General features: G+C 34.6%; 1 protein-coding gene across 4 annotated transcripts in view; it reads left to right on the forward strand.

Moving 5' to 3' along the window:
* LOC131843983 (NPC intracellular cholesterol transporter 1) overlaps positions 1-21565 on the forward strand; it is a 61807-nt gene that overhangs the window by 24247 nt on the left and 15995 nt on the right. For 3 of the 4 annotated variants that reach the window (XM_059192772.1, XM_059192771.1, XM_059192773.1), the window contains exons 3-14: positions 9966-10185; positions 10991-11070; positions 11709-11921; positions 12697-12889; positions 15035-15106; positions 16884-17075; positions 17483-17761; positions 18004-18166; positions 18615-18780; positions 19129-19390; positions 19729-19930; positions 20627-20827. In XM_059192772.1, coding sequence (XP_059048755.1) covers positions 9966-10185; positions 10991-11070; positions 11709-11921; positions 12697-12889; positions 15035-15106; positions 16884-17075; positions 17483-17761; positions 18004-18166; positions 18615-18780; positions 19129-19390; positions 19729-19930; positions 20627-20827 — 2243 coding nt within the window. The remainder of the gene's footprint in view (positions 1-9965; positions 10186-10990; positions 11071-11708; positions 11922-12696; positions 12890-15034; positions 15107-16883; positions 17076-17482; positions 17762-18003; positions 18167-18614; positions 18781-19128; positions 19391-19728; positions 19931-20626; positions 20828-21565) is intronic. The other variant, XM_059192774.1, reaches the window with a different exon arrangement.

The raw sequence follows: 21565 nt of genomic DNA on the forward strand, positions 1-21565 counted from the left end.
CGTTCTTTAAAACTAGATTGAGGGCATTAAAGAAGTGTTACTACTATTCCGTAGATGATTATTATAATGATGACCATAAAGGCTTCAGTTGACCTATTGCACTGTGCTTGCTAACATAACAGAATTTGCTGTTTAAGTTACTATTATGTGTTAGACCTTGTATATTATGTTATCCTACACAATTTATATTGTTACTGCTAAATAAATAAATATCAGTATTTCCATCGGAGAATCATCCAGAAATATAAATTGACACACCTTGATATTGACGTCTGTCAGATTTCAATTCACGAGCTGCGTCTGAATCGAGGTAGTAATTGTTCCCTCTAATACAATATTGTTTATTGTTAGTGCCACGATCTATATTAAGGTTACTATATTAAAATCGGCTTGTTGTTGGGCTGGAGGTAACCTATTTTTCTATTTTTACGATGCTCTTGACTTCCCTCTATATTTACAGTAAAAGGAAGTCTCCAATCGTGTCTGTCTTTCTCACGTATGTATATATATCGATGATGCTATTTTAACACCCATTGTAGAAAATGTAGAATCTTTGATGTACCAAGATACTTTTATAAATATGGGCAGTTCATAAAGGGGTATTACCGAACTGTTTACCATTTAGATACAAAAAGTATTTTTATAACTAAGAATAAGCCTGGACAATCTACACAGCGTCATCTAGTACCGCAAGCTAAACGGAGCTTGTGTTATGGGTACTAGACAACTGATATAATTACTTAAATACATATTTTTGTAAATAATAAACATGAATTCAAATGTTTGCACCGAGACGTCAAAGTCAAGGGAATTGAACTAGCAACAATCGGAAGGCGATGCGCGATATACTAAAATTATCGAGGCCTGGGTATTGTGTGTTCGGTTAGAAATAATTATTATTGTGATATCTTCGTAAAATGGTGTTGATGTAAATATGAGAACGGTTTGCTTCGTTGGTTTAAGCATGCAGAAAGGATGTCTGATGACATAAGAGATGTACTATATGAAAGTGGATCAATCCAGATATGCAGGAATCGGAGTTGGCTCAGCCTAGTATAACCAGGTTGCTCGTGTGTTGTCTCAAGGAGAAGAATTGTGCGTAAAGACGAAACTAATATCTCTCTGACTACCCCATAAGACCTGAATATGGATGGGTAGTAATATCTTTTAAGATTATTAACTAGGCAACCATAAACGCATGAGTTACTTTATTAGTTTGTATTGCCATCATTAGCATGAATACAGCAACAACATAATATCTGTGCGCGTTATTTAGACGTTAGTCATCGCTGTCATTGCCTTCTGCCTCTGTACCTTGTCTTATATTAAGCAAAATATATGAAAACCCTCGTTTTAAACGTTTCATGTACACGTGAGACCTTGTAATTTAACTTAACATTATAAAGTCGAGTTCAAATATGATCTTTTGTTTAATTGGCTAGTTCATGCGCTTTTAGTATCTGGGTTCTGTATTCGATTCCATCTTAAAGTATCTTACATGCTGTACCTAATGTGACTCGAGTATGAAATCAATTCCAGTTGTTTTGCATACCGCTTTACTATCCGATGGTCGCGGATTCGATTCCTCACACGGTACAAACATTTGTATTCATGAGTATAATTGTTTGTATCGGTCTGGGTGTTTTCTGTGTAATATGTATTTATTTAAAAAAATGTATTTATATCAGATGTCTAGTACCCATAACACAAGCTCTGCTTAGCTTGGGACTAGATGGCATTATGTGAATTGTCCTGAGATATTATTATTATTCCTTATCAGCAAATTATAGTAGTTATTCTTCATTATAATTATCGTCTTACTCATGCAATTGATCGCCAGTCCTGAGTCGAGGTTAGAACGAGGTGTCCTTACTCTGAAGTAGTATAGAATCCGTCAGATAAGAGCTCAGTATTGCTGATGTATAAGTCCTTTCGTGGGTTTGGAATACTTTTTGAAGTTATCCTTTGTTGCGTCTGATAAAGATGTAAAGACCAGTTGTGGCCAACTTTAGAACAGTAAAAAATGTATATCTAATTGTTGGCATTATTTAGTACATTAGTCATCATCGGCATTGTCTTCAGTTTCTATACCTTTATGTGATATCAATACTCATTTCAAATGGTTCGTGCGCACGTGAGAACTTGATTTGGCTCAATATAATGTGTTTAAATATTTTATGATCTTTTGTTTAATAGGTTCATGCGCTGTTAGTTCCTTGGTTCTGTACTCGATTGAAAAATAATCGGTAACCGTGGTTGAAATATATTTTAACGGTTTAAGTGAATATTTCTGTTGGATGGAGTAAGTTATGGGTAGGAGTAGACAACTGATATAAACTGTCACAATACATGGTTTTGTAAATGTTTCATCCAGACCAATACAGTACTTGGTTAGGATGACCAAAGACCAAATAATCATACTCAAGAATACAAATGTTTCCACTGTACGAAGAGTCGAATCCGCGACCATAGGAAAGTAAAGCGGTGTGCTAAACCGCTAGACCACCATGGCCAACCAAATAGACGACGAATTTTTAGTCTCGGTAACATGACTAACAAGAGACTAAAGTTGACAATAGTCAGAGATAGAATGAATGTATTGCATGTTTTCGCGGCTACAATTATCTCGCAAGTCGTAACTTCTCTCATCGTTTAATTATACAAAGAAAAATAAACTTGCTTTCCTGTAAACGTTTGTAAGACGTAATTTGTTAGTTGTGTATGTACTTATGATTATGACGCAAGTTCTTGTTATAGTCGAAGGACTCCGTTTATCAGTGGCTGATCTTAGTATAATGCTATCACACTGATGATAATGGCATGTTATGGTATTTAACTGGTTTAAGGATAAAGTATTTTGGTATATGTTGTAACTGGCTAATCAGATATGTATTTTATTTTATTTCTAAATTTGTATTTGAATTTATAGTTCTTTTATATTACATTCTTGTTTTTTGATACTTCAATTCATTCTTTCTGTTGTCAATATGTTAGTTCTCTATTATTAATATATTTTCTCCGTTTACCTAGTCTTCTTTCTTATTACTACAACAGTATATATTTTTAGAAAAATATCAGCTTTGAAAAATTATTAAGATGTGTCACGTAAAGAAAATGCCAGCCGTAATATAAACCTCATTTGTTTTAAGTTATCTAATATTTAGGATACATACATATATGTATTTAGATATCTACATCTACACTAATATTATAACGAGGATACATTTGTATTTTTGTATGTTTCTAGCACAAAAACTACTGGATCAATTTCAAACATTCTTTCAACATTACAATTCTACATTCTTCCGTAATACCTTAAGCTATATTTACTACTAAAAAATAACTATATTTACAACTAGAAATTTGCGAAATCGTTGCTAATAAAAAATGTAATGATTTTATTGATTATGATGACTACAACGGTTATCTAGTTGAACTTAGGTGTCTGATGACGCGAGTCTTATTACTTATAAAGATAAATATCTCAAGTGCTTAATTGTAATATGATTATGAAGAAATTCTTAATAAGGAAATTGGGAACAACAAAAATGAGTCAGTAAATACATTTTGCCGGTTATTTATATGATAGTTTTTTTATATATATCGTTAGTCAATGGATTTATATTATTTTATTTAATTCCGCTACCGCCGTATATGTGAGATCACAAATATTCAATTAAAAAAATCTATATCATTACTCCATGGATTTATATTATTTTATTTAATTTACCATTAGTATATGTGATATCACAAATATTCAATTAAAAAAATCTATATCATTGCTCCATGGATTTATATTATTTTATTTAATTCCGCTACCATTAGTATATGTGATATCACAAATATTCAATTAAAAAAAACTATATCATTACTCCATGGATTTATATTATTTTATTTAATTCCGCTACCGCCGTATATGTGAGATCACAAATATTCAATGTGGAAGTATGCCCTCCGCTACTGGAAGTGTTACGACCTTCTCTATCGGTGATCAAATTCCGACTGTTATTGAATCTACACCCATATTTCAACAAGTGGTTCGCTTCTGAACAAGGCATCATCAAGCTTAGAAGCCTTAGTGTTGACTGTTCGGCGACCAAACTGCTTACCTATCCGAGTGACATTTGTTTCTCTTGAACGCAAGTCATGCATCATCACAACATCTACAAAAAATTTTTGGGATTAATACAGAAATTAATTGATTGCTAAAAATCTCTGAAATCCGTTCAGTCTTTGCGACTATAACGTGTGATATACGTATATATATATAGATATATGTATTATACTTTATACAAATATTATAAAAAGAGAAAGCTGGTTTTATTATAACGAAAGTTAACTCCGGAACCACTGCACCGATATGAGAAATTCTTTCACTGTTTAAAAGATACGTTTTCTGAGTGATTGGCTATTGATTGGATAATAATAATCCAAGACAATTCACACAGCGCCATCTCGTCCCAAGCTAAGCTAATGTGTTATAGGTACTAGACAACTGAGAGAATATTTAAATACATTTTTTTTTTAATATATTTGTAATTTACATAGAAAACACCCAGATCGATACAAGCAATCATACTCATGAATACAAATTTGTACCGTGGTAGGAATCGAACCCACAACCATAGGAAAGCGGTTAAGTATTATGTTTATATGAATAAAATTGATAAAATCGTGAAAGACTGCGCTAAGCAGCACCGGGTTATTAGTAACATAAATTACACAAAAAATAGTACATATGTATATATAAAATGGATACATATGTACGTTTTTTGTGTAGGTGCCCGGTATGCACAAATCATTTGAACATGACCTATCCATTACCATTTTGATTTTATATAAAAACAAAATCCGGTTTAGACGTAGGTGGAGGTACAGTCTAAATATTTATTTAGATTTCAGTTTCGTTATATTTATTTCAGTGCAGTTAAGTTTAACTTATTTGCATTTTATATTTTTTTTTGCAATAATGTAGTAAAGGTAGATAGGTATATAAAGAATTATACATTTTGAATTTATGTGTATTATTTTTCGATAAAAAATGAAAAGAATATATTTATGTAACCGACTGTAACCTGGTGTGGCGTAGTCGCATAACAATGCCTGGGCAAACAGCCAGGTAGTATACAACTATTTCATTATATACCTTATGGGGTACACAATAAAGTCTATATTTTAGACGCAGGCTATGGTGCATGCACTATGTTTTTTGTTTACCCCCGGCAGCCGCGATGAAGTCAATATGCTTGACTTACGACGTGTTTGTGAATCTAATGTTTATGAAAGTATATCTAATAATAAAATCTTTATTCCTTTAATACATCAACATTTTAAATTGTTACTGTTGTTCTATTTAAATTATTACAATTAAAAGGTTAATAATATATCAGGACAAATTACACAGCGCCCCCTCAGATCGCCGCAAGGGCCTGAGGTGTGACCGCGGGGGCGATTGCGTCTCCAAGAAAAGCCCGAGAAGGTGGCGCGCGTATCCCCGCGTGCCTTCTCAAGAGAGGTGGGGTGGACCCCCAAAATAAAAGCGAAGGGGCTCGCAAACTAAAGCGGGCCGACGTCGCCAGAGTTGCGGTGGACTGACATTTGATCTCGCGACTCCGGCTATAGGCGCTTCATCGGGATACCTTGGAGTTTTTAGTGAGTAGGAGTCTCACAGTACCCGCTTGCCTCCCCCGGGGCGGGCGAGTCTCCATGAGGGATTTTCTCCAAGTAAAAAAAAAAGCTAAGGCTTGTGTTGAAGGTACTAGACTGGACAACTGATACAAATATATTACATACATAATATACATAGAAAACACCCAAACTAATACAAACAATCATGAATATTGTGAGTCTGTACCATGCGAGGATCGAATCCGCGACCATCGGAAGTATCATAAAGCGGAGTGCTAAAATGCTAAACATAAATAGGTATGACTATTCTATAGTGCTTAAATTTAATTTTGGCGAATATAGAATTTCTACAATCTGTTTTGGTTACCGTGCAAAACTAAAACGTTGCGGCTGCCAATTTTTTTTATTACATTCCTAAACATCCGGCGTAATAAAGATGGAGTAAACTCATATTTAATGTTCGAAATTTTAACTAGATTGTTTTTTATGCGACTGGCGTTCAAACTGACGGCCCGCCTGACGTAATGTCACCTACATGACATGAACGGCATTACAAACAGTATTGCAATGTATCAGCCTCATTGAGCCAGCGGTTTAGCACACCGATATATATAAATATAAGGTTCGATTCCCCGCACAGTACAAGCGTTTGTTTTTATGAGAATGATTGTTTGTATTGGTCTGGGTGTTTACTATATACGTTCACTATCAGACTATCTATAGCATCAAGGACAAGGGAGTTATCTAGTCCTAATTTTATCCAAATATGTACTGTAGTTTATGTACAGTTTTAGTTCCTAAACAAAATTTTATAAGCGACTAGCTGATTTTAATTTATATGACAAAAGTTGTTTTGCCATATTAATTAAAAAGTTATTAAAAAATAGGAGTTGGTGATAGAAGGGTGAAAATTGAGGGTTGTATGTATTTTTTAATACCCCAATTAAAAGAAATTGTTGAAAAAAGTAAAAATTGATTGTAACCCTTATCACTTAGGGGTATTAAAATTTAGGGCTACTATCTATTAGCCGATTTTTAGACCTACTAAATATGCATATAAAATTTCATAAAAATTGGTCAAGTCGTTTCAGAGGAGTATGATAACTAACACTATGACACGAGAATTTTATTATTTGTTGATATAAATACATATGTTTCTTTATGTGAATGTCTTTTGTAGCTCATTATTGGGTATTATTAAAAATATTGAATACTGACTCACGCGATTTCGTATACATTTTTTAATTAAAAGACAGTCTATGTCCATCCTAGTAACACAGGATGAACATGTCTATGTTGTTATATATGTCTTTTGTCTAAATACCAGTACTATTAAACAGCCAGTATTCAATATTTAGAATGATTATTCTAAATTGAAAATATCTTCATTTTAAATTTAATTAAGATCCATTAAGCTGTTTAGTCGTCCAAAGATAAGGCTTATTCGCAGGCAGACAGACTTATCCGCATTCATAATATTGGTATCGATATTATTTTATATGTAGATAATGCAAACTTTACAAATATTTGATATCAATCTCAAAACAAATAACTAAAGTATAAACGTTTGGCATACCAAAAACTATGAGATGACAAAATTAACGGTGGATTCTCAACTTCCTATCTTAGATTACGAACTTTGCGTCGTTTCAGATAAAGGAGGATTTGTATTTTGTCTGATGTGTCGTGACATGACGCGTCAGAATGGTATCTGTTTAGTACACTTTGTATGGTAACTGTTCATACAGTACAGAGTCCCCGTTTTGTCATAGCGGAGGAGTGTAGGAACGGGGCGTCATAACATGTCAGACAAAAGTACAAGCACCAGTGTTGTGTTGTGACCCGTTGGTGTTTACCTTACCCAGAGCTTCGGCTGTTTTGAATCAAACTGTACAGAAGGCGTTAGAAGATAACATATATATATGAAAACTAACCGTCACGTAATGACACGACACGTCACGTCACAGCAGACCAATTTAAATCCACCTTAATTTCGTCACACAACAATGTATTATCGGTCAAACTATTTCTTACGATTCTAATAGTACTTCAATATTCTTTTGTTCCATTATTATATTTGTTCTTAGGTTCATATTCCTCAGAATATAAGAAAATAAACAACTAAAGTATAAAGTAAAGTAACGACATATGATAAATTCTGAGATGACAAGATTAAGGTGGAATCTCCACGTCTTATCTTAGACCAGCTACCCGCCCCGGCTTCGTACGAATGTACATGTATACTACATATTAACCTTTCTCTTGAATTACTCTATCTATTACTAAAAACTGTATTAAAATCCGTTGCGTAGTTTAAAAGATCTAAGCGAACCGACAGTGTATGCGACTTTATTTTATACTATGTAAAGATTATGAACATTGCATCGTTTCAGATAACTGCATCACAGAGAATATTATCGCTCTAAGTATTTTTTTTTTTAATTGTTATTTTGTTTATTAAATACACTGCCCACATATTCGTTCTTTGCCCTAGGGGTTGACTGGGAAGAAATGCCATAAGGTGTTCAGTTCACCATCTGCATCCTTTATTTGTGAATTTATGCTTAATGCATAATTTTACAAAAAATAATGTTTCCCTAAATAAATAAATCTTTAAAGATTGTCCTATGTAATATCTGTTTGTTTTTGTAGTGATGTGACCAAATAACCTTGAGACAGCGCAGTTTGTTGTTTTTATATTTGTTAAGTAGTTAATAGTTAATAATTATAGCCCAACGTTTATTGTAAGTTGGAATAATTATTAAATTTTTAACGTGATCACTTGTTAATAAGACAAATAAAAGATATTTAAAATTTTGCCGTAAATTCTACGTCAGTTCAAAGTTACATCGTCCATTCGTTCCCGGCCTGTGAAATGATGAAATCTCTGAACAGCCGAATTGTAGCTAGAATCCTTAAAGAAAGAAAATTGCTTATATCTGTTCTGTGAAGCTTATCTCATTTGGCGTCCTCGTGATCAGAAGCGGGCATTTAAAAAAGGTTCATTTTGAGAAACAATAAAAACCCATAAGTGCTTTGTGTTGGAGATAATACTTATCCGACTGATAATGCAGGTGTGCTGTTAGTTTTGTATGATAAGCACTTATCCTAGTATGACTCGTGTAGTAATCCCACTGTCTATCTATCAATTGCGCTATTACCGAAAAGGAAGTACCTGTTTACATTTTTTTCCATGAAATACATTAGAAATGTATGAGTAATGGTATTATTATGGGAGATTTTTTTTTCCAATATTGTCATAAATTTTATTTTGACAATTGAATGGTGCGGCTTTCAGGACTTTCTTAGTGTTAACCAACATTACAAAAAAGAAAATGTGTTCTCAAGTTAACAGTGTATTAATTATACGTCATTATGCCATTATTTCACAGGTTGACTTCTTCAAAACATTTAAACATACTCTGCTAAAGCGAGCGTAACCTGAAAGCGGAAACGCAGAAGCTAGGAGTTTTAAAAATATGCTCACTCAAAATAAAAAACAGGTTGACGTAATAGAGTCAGGATGTTATAGACTACTCGATAGCATTTGTCTACATATAGTATTATCGGAGGTTTGTTCCACAGAAATGTAGCTAGGACCCTTAAAGAATTACAGTACTGTATTTTTATTTACATTTCTGTAACATTTGAAAATCTAACATAGTTCAGAGTCGCATTTGACATTTCTAGATCTCGTTTTGTTAAGGTCTAAATGCGTCAGTTAGTTTGTTGAACGAATGCTCATGACTTTGTCAATCGATGTGTTGATCCTCTTGTTCCTATACGAAATTTGTAATTTGAAGTCGATTTTAAAAAATATGTGATTTAATTCTAGTTTTAACTTAAACGGTTATGTGGCACGATTTCCTTGACATTAATGAATCTGGTTCTGACGTAAGATTTAATTATAAGTTGGTACTTTAATAGTACTTATCTACACGATCATTTGTTTTTTAAAAATTATCTATAATAATGCTTGAAGTATTGGAAAGAGATAACTTTTACAAATATCCTAATTGTTAATCTATGATGTTATCTAACTGTGTACCAAATTTCATTGAAATAAGCTGTTTTTTTTATAATAACGATAAATATAACTCTCGACAATTCACACAACGTCATCTAGTTCCAAGCAAAGGAGACCATGTGTTATAAGGTACTGATAAAAAACCTCCATTCAGTTTTTTTAACACCCAGAGCAATACAAACTGGCGTTGTAGGCGTCCATTGGGTACCTTAACTATTTACCAACAGATGGGCAGTATATATGATTGTCACCTTCGTGGTATAAACAAAAATCAATACCTAATTATTCATTGTTAATATTATTGTTTCAGTCAATCCTAGAGTACTACTGCCCGGATATAGCAGCGGGTGGGCTAGCATGCTGCGACAGTGAGCAACTCATGAACTTGAAAGAAAAAATCGCCCCAGCGGAGAACATGCTCACGAGATGTCCAAGCTGCTGGGAGAACTTCGTCAAACACATCTGCAGTCTCACATGCGCCCCCAACCAAAGTGAATTCCTGTTCCCGAAGGAACTCGCGGATTACAATGGTTAGTAATAATATGTCTTGATGACTGTCACAAATGGGTTATTCACTATAATAAAAATAATCTCATGACAATTCACACAGCGCCATCTAGACCCAAGTTAAGCCAGCTAAAATTTGTGTTATGGGTAGGTACTAGATAACTGATACAAATACATAGATATCTTTTTCGTATATACATACATATTATACATAGAAAACACCCAGACCCCGATACAAACAATTATACTCATGAATACAAATATTTGTGCCGTGCGAGGAATCAAACCTGCAACAAAATCGGAAGTAAGGCGGTGTGCTAAATCGCTAGACCACCGAGGGCGTCGTAAGAACCTGCAGCACCTTAATATTATAACTGACCCGGCAAATGTTGTTTTGCCATATAAATGGTTAAAAATGGACTCATGACCCCATTGGTAGTATGTGTTTTGGATAATAACGACTGAAGATTTTGGCTAACAAAAAGTCTTGTCCTAATAAAAGGGTAATAAATAAAGGGGCTAGCCTGGCCATAGCGATGGGCTTACTGACCTGACCTCATGTTTATCTTATCATCCTCCACTCGTGCCCCCCCAGAGTAAACTGTTAGCGCAAGTGGATGCACTAGTCCATTATGTCCCTGGAAAAAAATTACATTGTCAAGATTTTCTGTGACGTCAAGACATTTGTAGAAAAGAACAACAGCAATTTTCTTGTCCATTCTTCACGGCTGAATCTGCATTCCGTATGCTTGAAATAAAGTTTAAACACTTTTCATTCTACAGGTTTTTGTATCGGCCTGATTCGTTTATTTATATGACTTTTTTCAGGTACAAAGAAACAAGTGAAGGAGGTTGACTATCATTTAAGTATGACTTACATGTCTGCTACATTCGACTCATGTGCACAGGTAAATAATTATTGCACTTATTAACATTTATACTAACCGCTATAGCTTTGTGTGTACTTATATACATACATTCAATACAAATAAATTATGAAAATATGCTAGAAAGTTCATATTCAAAGGCAGTGTTATCTGTATAAACAGACTATTACCTGTCCCACCCAGTGTCTTAGAATGGGACAGTATAATTTTCAGGCAATTGCGTGTCTTATTACGTGCCTTTTTTTACACAGAAAATATTTTATAATGTCTTATAAAATATTTTCTTTGTAAAAAAGCTTATTATAAAATTGAAGAATTTACAAATGATAATAATGTTCTTGTAGAAAATATCTAACTTAAAATTCAGAGGGCTGACAATGTTATCTCATTGAACAGAGATTAAGTACGTAGCGTTTTCTATGTTGATTGTCGCATGCCTAATCGTTGTTAATGTAAATATAATTAAAACAATATTTATTTAAAAGAGCAACACATAAGTTTCTTGCTCATTCTTGTGATAAGTCTCCATTCCGAATGAGCGGTAGAATAAAAAAACTTGACTATTCAAAAGTGTTTATATTAAGTTTATTTGAATAAAGATTATTTCTATTTCTATTTGTATTTATAGTATGAATAAATGATATATATGATACTTTCAGGTCCAAATGCCTTCGAGCAACCAACTGGCCTTTGATATACTGTGTGGAGATTACGCGTCGAAATACTGCACGCCGCAGCGGCTGTTCGACTTTTTGGGCAACGCCAATTCACCTTTCGTGCCCTTCCAGATAAACTATATTAGTAATGAAACCAAAGGCGATGGATTTATACCGAACAACCCTCCCACTACGCCCTGCAATGTTGGCAAGAATGTAAGTTATTTCAATATAAAATTAAATTTTGCACGCTCAATAATAAAGTGCTATAACTCAAAAATGATAAATTTTGGAAAATCAATATTAAAGTTTAACATTAAGGTTGAATTTATAAAAATTGTATTTTTAGTTAATGCAATTCATTATTAAGTGTTCGATTTTTAAATACAAATAATACCGTGTTTAGGATGCAAAAAAAACTTACTTCAATCACTTTATCACAGATAAGTGAGATTACTATCATATTTTGTTCAAAATATGTACCTCATGTCTTTCTATAATAATTAATTAATATTACAAAATGGAGGACTGACTATAGAACAAAGGGAATTATAGAGTTATTTATAATTTATAAATCTTAAACGTGTCAAATTTGTGAAATAATGTGAAATATACGCGTTATCCCAGGGAAAGAGTGATCACAATGAATAGCAAAATGCACTCACGATGGCTTTCCCGCGGTAAATCGCGCGCGCTTCTGTCGTGATATTCTGTAAGCGTTTCATCAATTCATTTCACTCATCGTGTCATTGAAGGCACTCGTATCCACTTGTCAAATATAAAGTTCCTACTCAGCTGTCGAGTTCGCCTATATTTCTAAGAAAATCACTAGTGCCAGTTTTACCTCCATCACGCTCTCGAGCGTGTGGCACTGCAGTCGCTATCGAATTTTACAGAAATCGTAAGTGATGCTCACAGAATAGTTCTACTGATCGCGCGTGAACGAATGCGTCGTGTGAAGGCAACTATTGATAGAATGCCCGATGTGTAGGGTCAACCGGGTTGTTCGTGCCTGGACTGCGCGGCTTCGTGCCCCGCGCCCCCTCCGCCTCAGCCTCCGGCGCGTCCGTTCAGCATCCACGGCGCGGACGGGTACGCGGTCATCATGGCCATCGTCTTCGTCATATTCACCACGCTCTTCCTCAGCGGTGTGTACTGCTGCAACCAGCAGGAGAATGCCATCGGTGAGTCCTTATTTGTAGCATCGGATATGATACAGGTTGTAAGATAAAAGAATCTGTAACGATACGAGTCGGCAGGAAGTGAGCAATAGATAGATAGAATATTATGAGTACTTTATTTGTAACATACAGTAAAGAAAAGACATAAATAATATATTAATAAATAATATATTATAGTTAGCGCCAGGAAGTAATCAATATGTAGATAGAATATGAATATATATAGAAATATAAGTTCTTTATTTGTAACAAATATTAAAGAAAAGACAAACAATATATTAAAGAACACATTTATAGTTACAGTAACACAGCCTTATTCCTAAAAGCAATATTTTCAACGTAACCAGCTACAGTAGTAAAAAGGTACAGTAGGCAAACAGGAGAAAATAAAAAAACACATATAATGATGAAGGAAAATAATAAGTGGTGATCGATTTTCGCCGATATTCAATAAATGTTTAGTGCGAGAAAATCCATTGTTTGACAATTTTTTTATAATAAAAACAAACAATAGATACAGCCTATTTTACTCATTCCAATGTCTTAGGTCTATGCCTAATAAGGCATTTTCAAATCATTTTCATATTTTTTTAAGTTATTTATAATAATAAATAACTTATCAAATTATCAAAACGAAGAACGTTGGTGAACCAATGTTCTTAATTTTGAAAATCTTTTAAGTATTTTTTTCTTTTGATCTACCTTTTTATAATATTAGTGTATATAATACTATACAAAATTAATAATTGTATTAATTAAAGGCAGAATAGTTTAGCAGTTACCAGGATATCATAAATATGTTATAGATACGGGTACGGAAGCATATTTCAAACAACTTCCTGGTTTCAATGGTGGTGGACAATTTATTTATCGTTCCTCAGAGACTGGTCAAAAATTTAAGTGACTTTGTTTTTCGAACGGCTTTCAAATGGCCAGTGTTAAATTATATATTATTATTTTAGTTTACTTGGTAACAAATAATTTAAAAAAACAACTTTAGTGGTATTAGTAATAATAGATATTTAATTAAATTAGTATATTTCATCTTTAGCAAAAAAAAAATATACCATTTTTGCCTCGTTCTGACTGTTATATATAGAATCATATGCCTTTGAAGTCTCTATTGAACGATGAAACCTTAATAATCTTAACCTTATAGTATATAATACTATAAAACTAAGTCAATATTCTTTGTTATTAATTTGTAGTGGTTAAACGAGGAGAATATATTTTTTAATTGCATCAACAATACTTTATTTATGTATATACATACATTATATTAAATAACACGAATGACGTATGAAATGAACACATTTGATTAAGTAAATAGCACATTAATATCAATATCATACTGTTATATACCTCGTTACGAATATACATAAGTTAGAGCGGGACGGCTATATCATACGTCTTAATCTCTCTCATGCATTCAGTAATTGTAAATGAATGTATTTATTATTGATAAATTAAGTTAGTACTCGTTATTTAGTTCTGATTATTTCGATTTTATTATTAAATTTAATAAATTAAAAAAAAAATGCATGATTCCAGTATGTAATGGTATGATATGATACTGAGTTTTCTAGCACAATGGGTGCAGTTTTCGATTTTTTTTCATTTCGATACGTTATGGTGAAGGTAATTTGTTTTTAAAACGATGTTATCATTATATGATTTAGTAATTGTATTATATACTAGTATAATTTACATTTTAAACGATTTTCAATATTTTTAATTGTTTATTCTGTTATAATTAATTGCGTCCGTAATAAACTTAAATCGTTAGTAATCTTAATCTAAATTGTAGATTACATTAGTTTACAATACGTTATCTATATTAAAAACATTGTTTTAACCAAAATTAAGATTTAACTTTTTTAAATCGGTAAGAAATAAATCAAAATAGAACAGTTTTAGTAACGCCACATTAGAATATGGATGTTTCTTCTATTATGAAGATGACCAAACAACTGCATGCAACAAATGCAACGGTAACCACTTTAAAATTGAGTACTGCCTGTATAATAAATATTATACACACTCTGTATAATAAATAATCGTGTGCAGTTCTACTCTGATTTATTTGTGTGCGACCGGTGTGAGGTTAGAGTGTGAGTAAGCTAAAGCTAACAGCGGTGCTTGGGACAGAGTGGGCGCGGACGGCGGAAGCTCGACGCGGCGGCGGCCCCGAGACCAGCCCGCTACACAGCCACCGCTCTAGTACGTACCCGCTCACATACACGTGCACACGCAATCGCAGCCGTACTCTCGCAAACGCACGCGTAATCACGCGAACGTGCGCGTACGCATACACACGCACCAGTACATAATAATACGCATAAATACCATGCGTACCGACACAACTGGCATTTATACGCATCTAGCTTCTATTCGATTTATTTTACAAATTTAATAAAATTGTATAAAGTATGTAGATACTTTTTATTGAATTATAAATACAAAAAGGCACAGAAAAACAATATATGACTCGACAATTGCTTTTACGTACTTTGTCGCTAAAACGATATTTTTTAAATGTCCTTTAATTCGAAACGTGTATAAATTTAGGATTGGATAGGTTGATGCATGAAATTGAACTTTGCGTGAAAGAGAAACAAATCTGTGTGAGAGAGAGTTAAAAAAAAATCGGGAAAAAATAAAAGAAGGAAGTACAACGTAAAACTATGGAATAGGGATGGACAAATCAATCCCCTCAGACTGATTCTCCTTTAATTTATTCATTACAACCCCTAGCGACTTTAATCTAAGGGGGTACCCTTAGACTAAAGTCGTATCTGTCAGGCGGGACTTGACCTTCAGTCAGTCCATAAGCCCTTCCATTTGTTTGTTTGTGGTTTAGAGTGCTCCGCACTCGCCCCCTATCGTCCGGTGTAGCTGTAAAGGCCAGCTGCAACCAACACATATTAGTCTAAAAAAAGGACAAATAAACGGAACATTGCAGATATAAGAACTAACTATTATTTACTCCCACTAAATCCCATATAAAGTACATTTAATTATTATTTTATTACATCTGAATGTGATTTATGTATTGCATGCTCTCTATTTCATATCATTAACAAATTATGCATGATTCTTAGCCGCATGTTATTTTTATGGTATGTATATTTAAAAATTGCTTATATTTGGTTTGGTAATTATTTATTACATATAATAATACAGTTACATAAACGTTTAATATTTTATAAACGATCTGATCAAATACTGAATAAAGAAATGAAAAATATTTAGACATGTTTTCACAATGAATGTAGAAATAAAGTAGGTACATACTTAAATGGGAATATTATTTGTAGATGTGAATTATTAGGTAGATCTCTCACCATTCGTGACTTATTAATGCAGAGCTGTCCAAATGATGGACCGCAAACCATGCGACCGCGTGCTAGATATCAAGATAGATAGATAAGAATTTTTATTTGATTAGTATAAACAAAAAGTGTTATATATTTTATTATACCCAAATTGTGTATTTGTCGGTCGCAATGAATTTATTTCTGCAACCCCAGCATTATTTTGTGGCTTATACGAATGTAAAACCGTAACTTGATTGGTTGATTAGAGTATCATTTGTAACGTTTTGTTCACATTGTCCGAATTTGTGATTTGTTAATAGTAATGTTGTACGTTAAAAATAAGTGTTGCAGTTTATTATAAGTCAAGGTTGAAACGTTTTAGAATATAAGAATATTTGTGAAATATTGGTTCGAAATGTTATGTCTAATTTTATTATAAAAAAACAACCAATTTCAATTGAGATTTGGGATAAAAACAATGTAGAACTAATACAATAGTACAGTCGATCGATTGTAGAAATATACCTTAATTACGATGGATTATTATTTACAAAATATACAATTTTTATAATTACACTAGCTAATTTCTTCATACTAATATGATTTTGTTGTTTCTACCTTGACTTATATGAATACGCAAATAACATATTTATATTTAAAAATATCATTCGTTATAATAGGTGTAGCCTCAGAAGGCAATCAGGACATGCCTGGTGAACCCACGTCTGGATGGAACGGGGAACAAACCGACGGTGTCGTTGAGGCAACCTTCTTCGAAAAACTCGGCGCTGCAACGGAAAGAATACTCGAAGATTTCTTCGAGTGGTGGGGCAATATAATGGCGTCTAGACCTTGGGTCGTATTGTTCTGGGGTGCGTATATCAATAATTTTTAACTATTATGAGTTGCTCAATTCGAATGCCTGTTTTATTAGGGACCTATAGGAGTTGACCGAATTATGTGGATCATGCCGTTTGATTGGCGCATTGTTCGTAAACCCCGCCCTCTTTAGCATTGTGCCAATCAAATGACAATGTCGACACAGTTCATTCGGTCGGAACGCAATAGTGTGAACCTAGTCTTAGAATCGCCAAGGATTTCGTCTGCTTTATTGTTTTATTTTTTAATATAAAAGTCTACATCTTTCCAACACGAGGACGGATGCAGACTAACTTTCTCTCTTTATGTCAAATTTCGATAAAATAAGTTCAGTCAGACAGAGAAACACTTTGAAGGAAATAATATTAGTATCTAACTCAAATGTTAATTTTTCCCACAGGTATGTGCGTGGTCGTCGCTTTAGGGTACGGCATGAAGTTCACCCAACTGACGACCAACCCAGTGGAGTTATGGGCATCGCCAAACTCCAGGTCACGCATCGAGCGCGAGTACTTCGACTCGCACTTTGAACCATTCTACAGGACTGAGATGGTCATCATCAGCTCCAAGGGTTTGCCAACTATAGAACACGAAACACCTGACGGTACAGTCAAGTTCGGGCCAGTATTTAATTCAACTTTCATGCTGGACGTTTTGGAACTGCAGAAAAGTATTATGGGTAAGTAATTTTTTACTACGATAGATAATACCAATCCAATCAAATATAATAAAATTTTCTCCTTCTTCCGTATCCCATTTATCTGGGGTCGGCGTAATATGTTTTTCTCTTCCATTCATCCCTGTTCGCAGTCATTTCGTTATTTACTCCCATTCTTACCATATCATCTTTCACACAGTGCATCCAGCTTTTTAGGATAGCAGTAATGAAGATATTTTTATTTTTTATTATGATTGTTATAGCACTAAACAAAGGCTACGGGATCGAGGATATCTGCTATCGACCGCTGTCATCGGCGTTTGAGAGCGAGGTGACGCCTGACAACTGCGCCATCATGTCGGTGTGGGGCTGGTTCGAAAACGACCCCGATCTCCTCGACCTGGACAGGATCATCTCCTGTAGCAAGTTAGTATCGTCTTATATTTACACCGGGTTACTCGTAAAGGGTGTGTATTAAGCCGCAAGGATATGGATCCCACGCGCAATTTATTTGTCTTTATCTTTGTCTTATTTGTTAAATTTCGAACTGACCGCTGCGGGACGCAAACGGTAAAAAAGAAAAACGACGGAAAATACGTATCATTTCAATAATTGTAAGTACAATTTTTGAATGATACGTATTTTGAGTTATACAATTATTGAATTTAAAATGAACAGAATATGAAATAATTTTTTATTCTACATCCTCGCAACTGTGCTGAAAAACGTCGGACGACATGCGTTTTTAACACACTCTGCTCTACAACGCCATCGCCATCGGCGTGCACTGAAATTCCGCCTCGTGTGTTGTAACCATCATAATGCACTTATATAGTAATATACGTATCGTATAATATATATGGTGTGTTTGCAGCAATCCTTACTTGTGCCTCGCACCATACGGCGGGCCGGTTCTGCCAGCGGTGGCGCTGGGCGGGTTCCTGGCACCCGGGGAGCAGCTCAACAGCAACACCCGCTTCCACGAGGCCACCGCCCTCATCATCACCATCCTGGTCAACAACAAATACGACAAGGAACAGGTACCTACCAGATGCAGTATTACTTACATTGATGTCCTCTGTGGTCTAGCGGTTTAGCACACCGATTTACTTCTGATGGTCGCGGGTTCGATTCCTCGCATGGTGCTTACATTTGTATTCATGAGTATGATTGTTTGTATCTTATGTAATATGTATGTATTTACGAAAAAATATATATCTATGTATTTATCAGTTGTCTAGTAACCATAACAAAAGCTTTATGTAGCTTAACTTGGAAGTAGATGGCGCTGTGTGAAGTGTCCTGAGATTATAATAATAATAATTATTATTATTAAGTTTTATTACTATGATACTGATTAGCTTAGTAATATTACTGTAACCTTTCAGCTGAAACCGGCCCTCGAATGGGAGAAAGAGTTCATCAAATTCATGAAAAACTACACTGAGAATTCAATGCCAGAATATATGGACATCGCATACACATCGGAACGCTCCATAGAGGACGAACTGGACAGAGAGACACAATCCGACGTGTCCACTATACTCGTCTCTTACTTCATCATGTTCGCGTATATCTCTATCTCCCTCGGACGCTTCACAAGTTTCTCGAGACTGCTGATCGACAGTAAAATCACTCTTGGTCTTGGAGGTAAGTTTTTAACCTTTTTTTATAATACGAAGGTGGCAAACAAGCATAAGGGCTATCCGATGGTCATCTAAACCGTTACCATAGGCTATGGACGCCTGAAACACCAGGGACGTCACCGATGATGTTTTCTAACGTAACTGTAAAGGCGCTATAATTTAAAGGGCTACTTTTAGTCCTGGTAACGTCCCAAAATTCTTATCACGACTCATACACACTAGCTACTCAGCCCGGCGTCGCAAAAATCGACTTTCTCTCACTTTTTTCTCAAAGGAATTCTATTGATTCGACTCCACTGAACTACAATATATATATATATAATTAAATAATTGTAATATCAGGTGTGTTCATCGTGCTGGCGTCGGTGGTGTGCTCTGTGGGCATGTTCGGGTACGCGGGCGTGCCGGCCACCATGATCATCGTGGAGGTGATACCGTTCCTGGTGCTGGCCGTCGGCGTCGACAACATCTTCATCCTCGTGCAGACCAGCCAGCGCGAGGCGCGCCGCCCCGACGAGACCATCGCAGAACACATCGGCAGAACGTGAGTGATCATCTTCGTGATGATTATAGTAGGTGGTCTACAGGCCATACTTCCGATGAGTGAGACGGGAGTATGATTATATAGGTCTGGGCGTTTTCCATTTATGTTATGTATGTATTTAAAAAAGAAATAAGTATTTCTATCAATTAGCTAATACTCATCACACATGCTCTGTTTAGCTTTACAATAATTGATTTATATTATAAGTTTGAACATTATTAAGTTTAGGTTGTCAAAGAAAGGTAGTCAAAGACTATTTTTCTATGCATGACTATGTTAAAGACATGGTAGTGTATGTAATATATTTTATGCATTATTAAAAAAATATTAGCATTTTGCATTCTTGCCTTCTCTATATAAACTATAAATGTGCGAAATTTCATATTCTGTATAAAGTTGTCGCTTAATGTATTAATGTAATGTAATGATACTAAGCACGATCAACGGCCAAATTTACGGGTAAAAATAAATAAAACGTGGTAAGAAGATTCCGTGATTTTTCTAAGGATTAACGTAATGACGATGCATAATACTAAGTACAAAAGGATTTCTATGGCCATGATCACGGGTAAAAATAAATAAAACGTGGTAAAATCATGCCATTTTTCCTAATACCTATATAAATAATGGCAGCGTCAAATTTAAAAAGAATATATATATATAAAGAGGAGTCTCTAAAGCGCCGAGTGGGTGTAGGCTGGGCCAGGTGGGCCCGTCGATGTTCCTGACGTCGGTGTCGGAGTCGGTGTGCTTCTTCCTGGGCGCGCTGAGCGACATGCCGGCGGTGCGGGCGTTCGCGCTGTACGCGGGCGCGGCGCTGCTGGTCGACTTCCTGCTGCAGGTCACCTGCTTCGTGGCGCTGCTCGCGCTCGACACGCGCCGCCAGGACGACAACAGGTCACACGCTTTCTTTTATTTATTTCATCATTCGAACGGCAGCAGATATAAAAAAATTACCATCCTGTAGGACACTTAGTATTTTTTTTATTTCATACTAGCTGTACCCGCGATTTAGTCCGCGTGGAATTTAGTAAAAAAGTTAATTACACAATTTTTCTAAAATAAAAGTAGCCTAGGTTACTCCTTATTACATCAGCTACCTTCCAATCAAAATAGGTTCAGAGATTTCAGAGATTAGCCGGAACAAACAGACAGACGGACGTACAAAAATTGTAAAAATTGTTATTTTGATGTATACTATATTTATATTTATATACGTATAGTAAAAAATCTTTATTTCAATATTGCAAACACACTCTCCAATTTTTGATTTGGTTGAAATAGCAGCTATTTTTTAAATAGAGGCAACCTAACCTAGGTTTTTATGAAATTGCCTTCAATATTTGAATGCCCGGGGACCCATCATTTAGTTATATATAACTTACTTCGAAACTTATACTAAGATTACATGTTTGTCTAAGTTTTTGACCTCACACATATTCCACATCCTACATCATCTCCTATTTTCGACCCGTCTGTAAACCAGACTAGGTCATCCTTGTATCATTTTGATGTATGTACCATATTTATATTTATATATGTATAGTCAATAAGCAAAAGTCATATTAACATTGGAACGGCAATTAGAGATTTTAATAATATTGCATTTAAGTATATAATAGTAATATTCATCAA

Source organism: Achroia grisella, unplaced genomic scaffold (assembly GCF_030625045.1).
Source record: "Achroia grisella isolate CSIRO2021 unplaced genomic scaffold, CSIRO_AGI_Agris_v1 utg359, whole genome shotgun sequence".
Classification (NCBI taxonomy): domain Eukaryota; kingdom Metazoa; phylum Arthropoda; class Insecta; order Lepidoptera; family Pyralidae; genus Achroia; species Achroia grisella.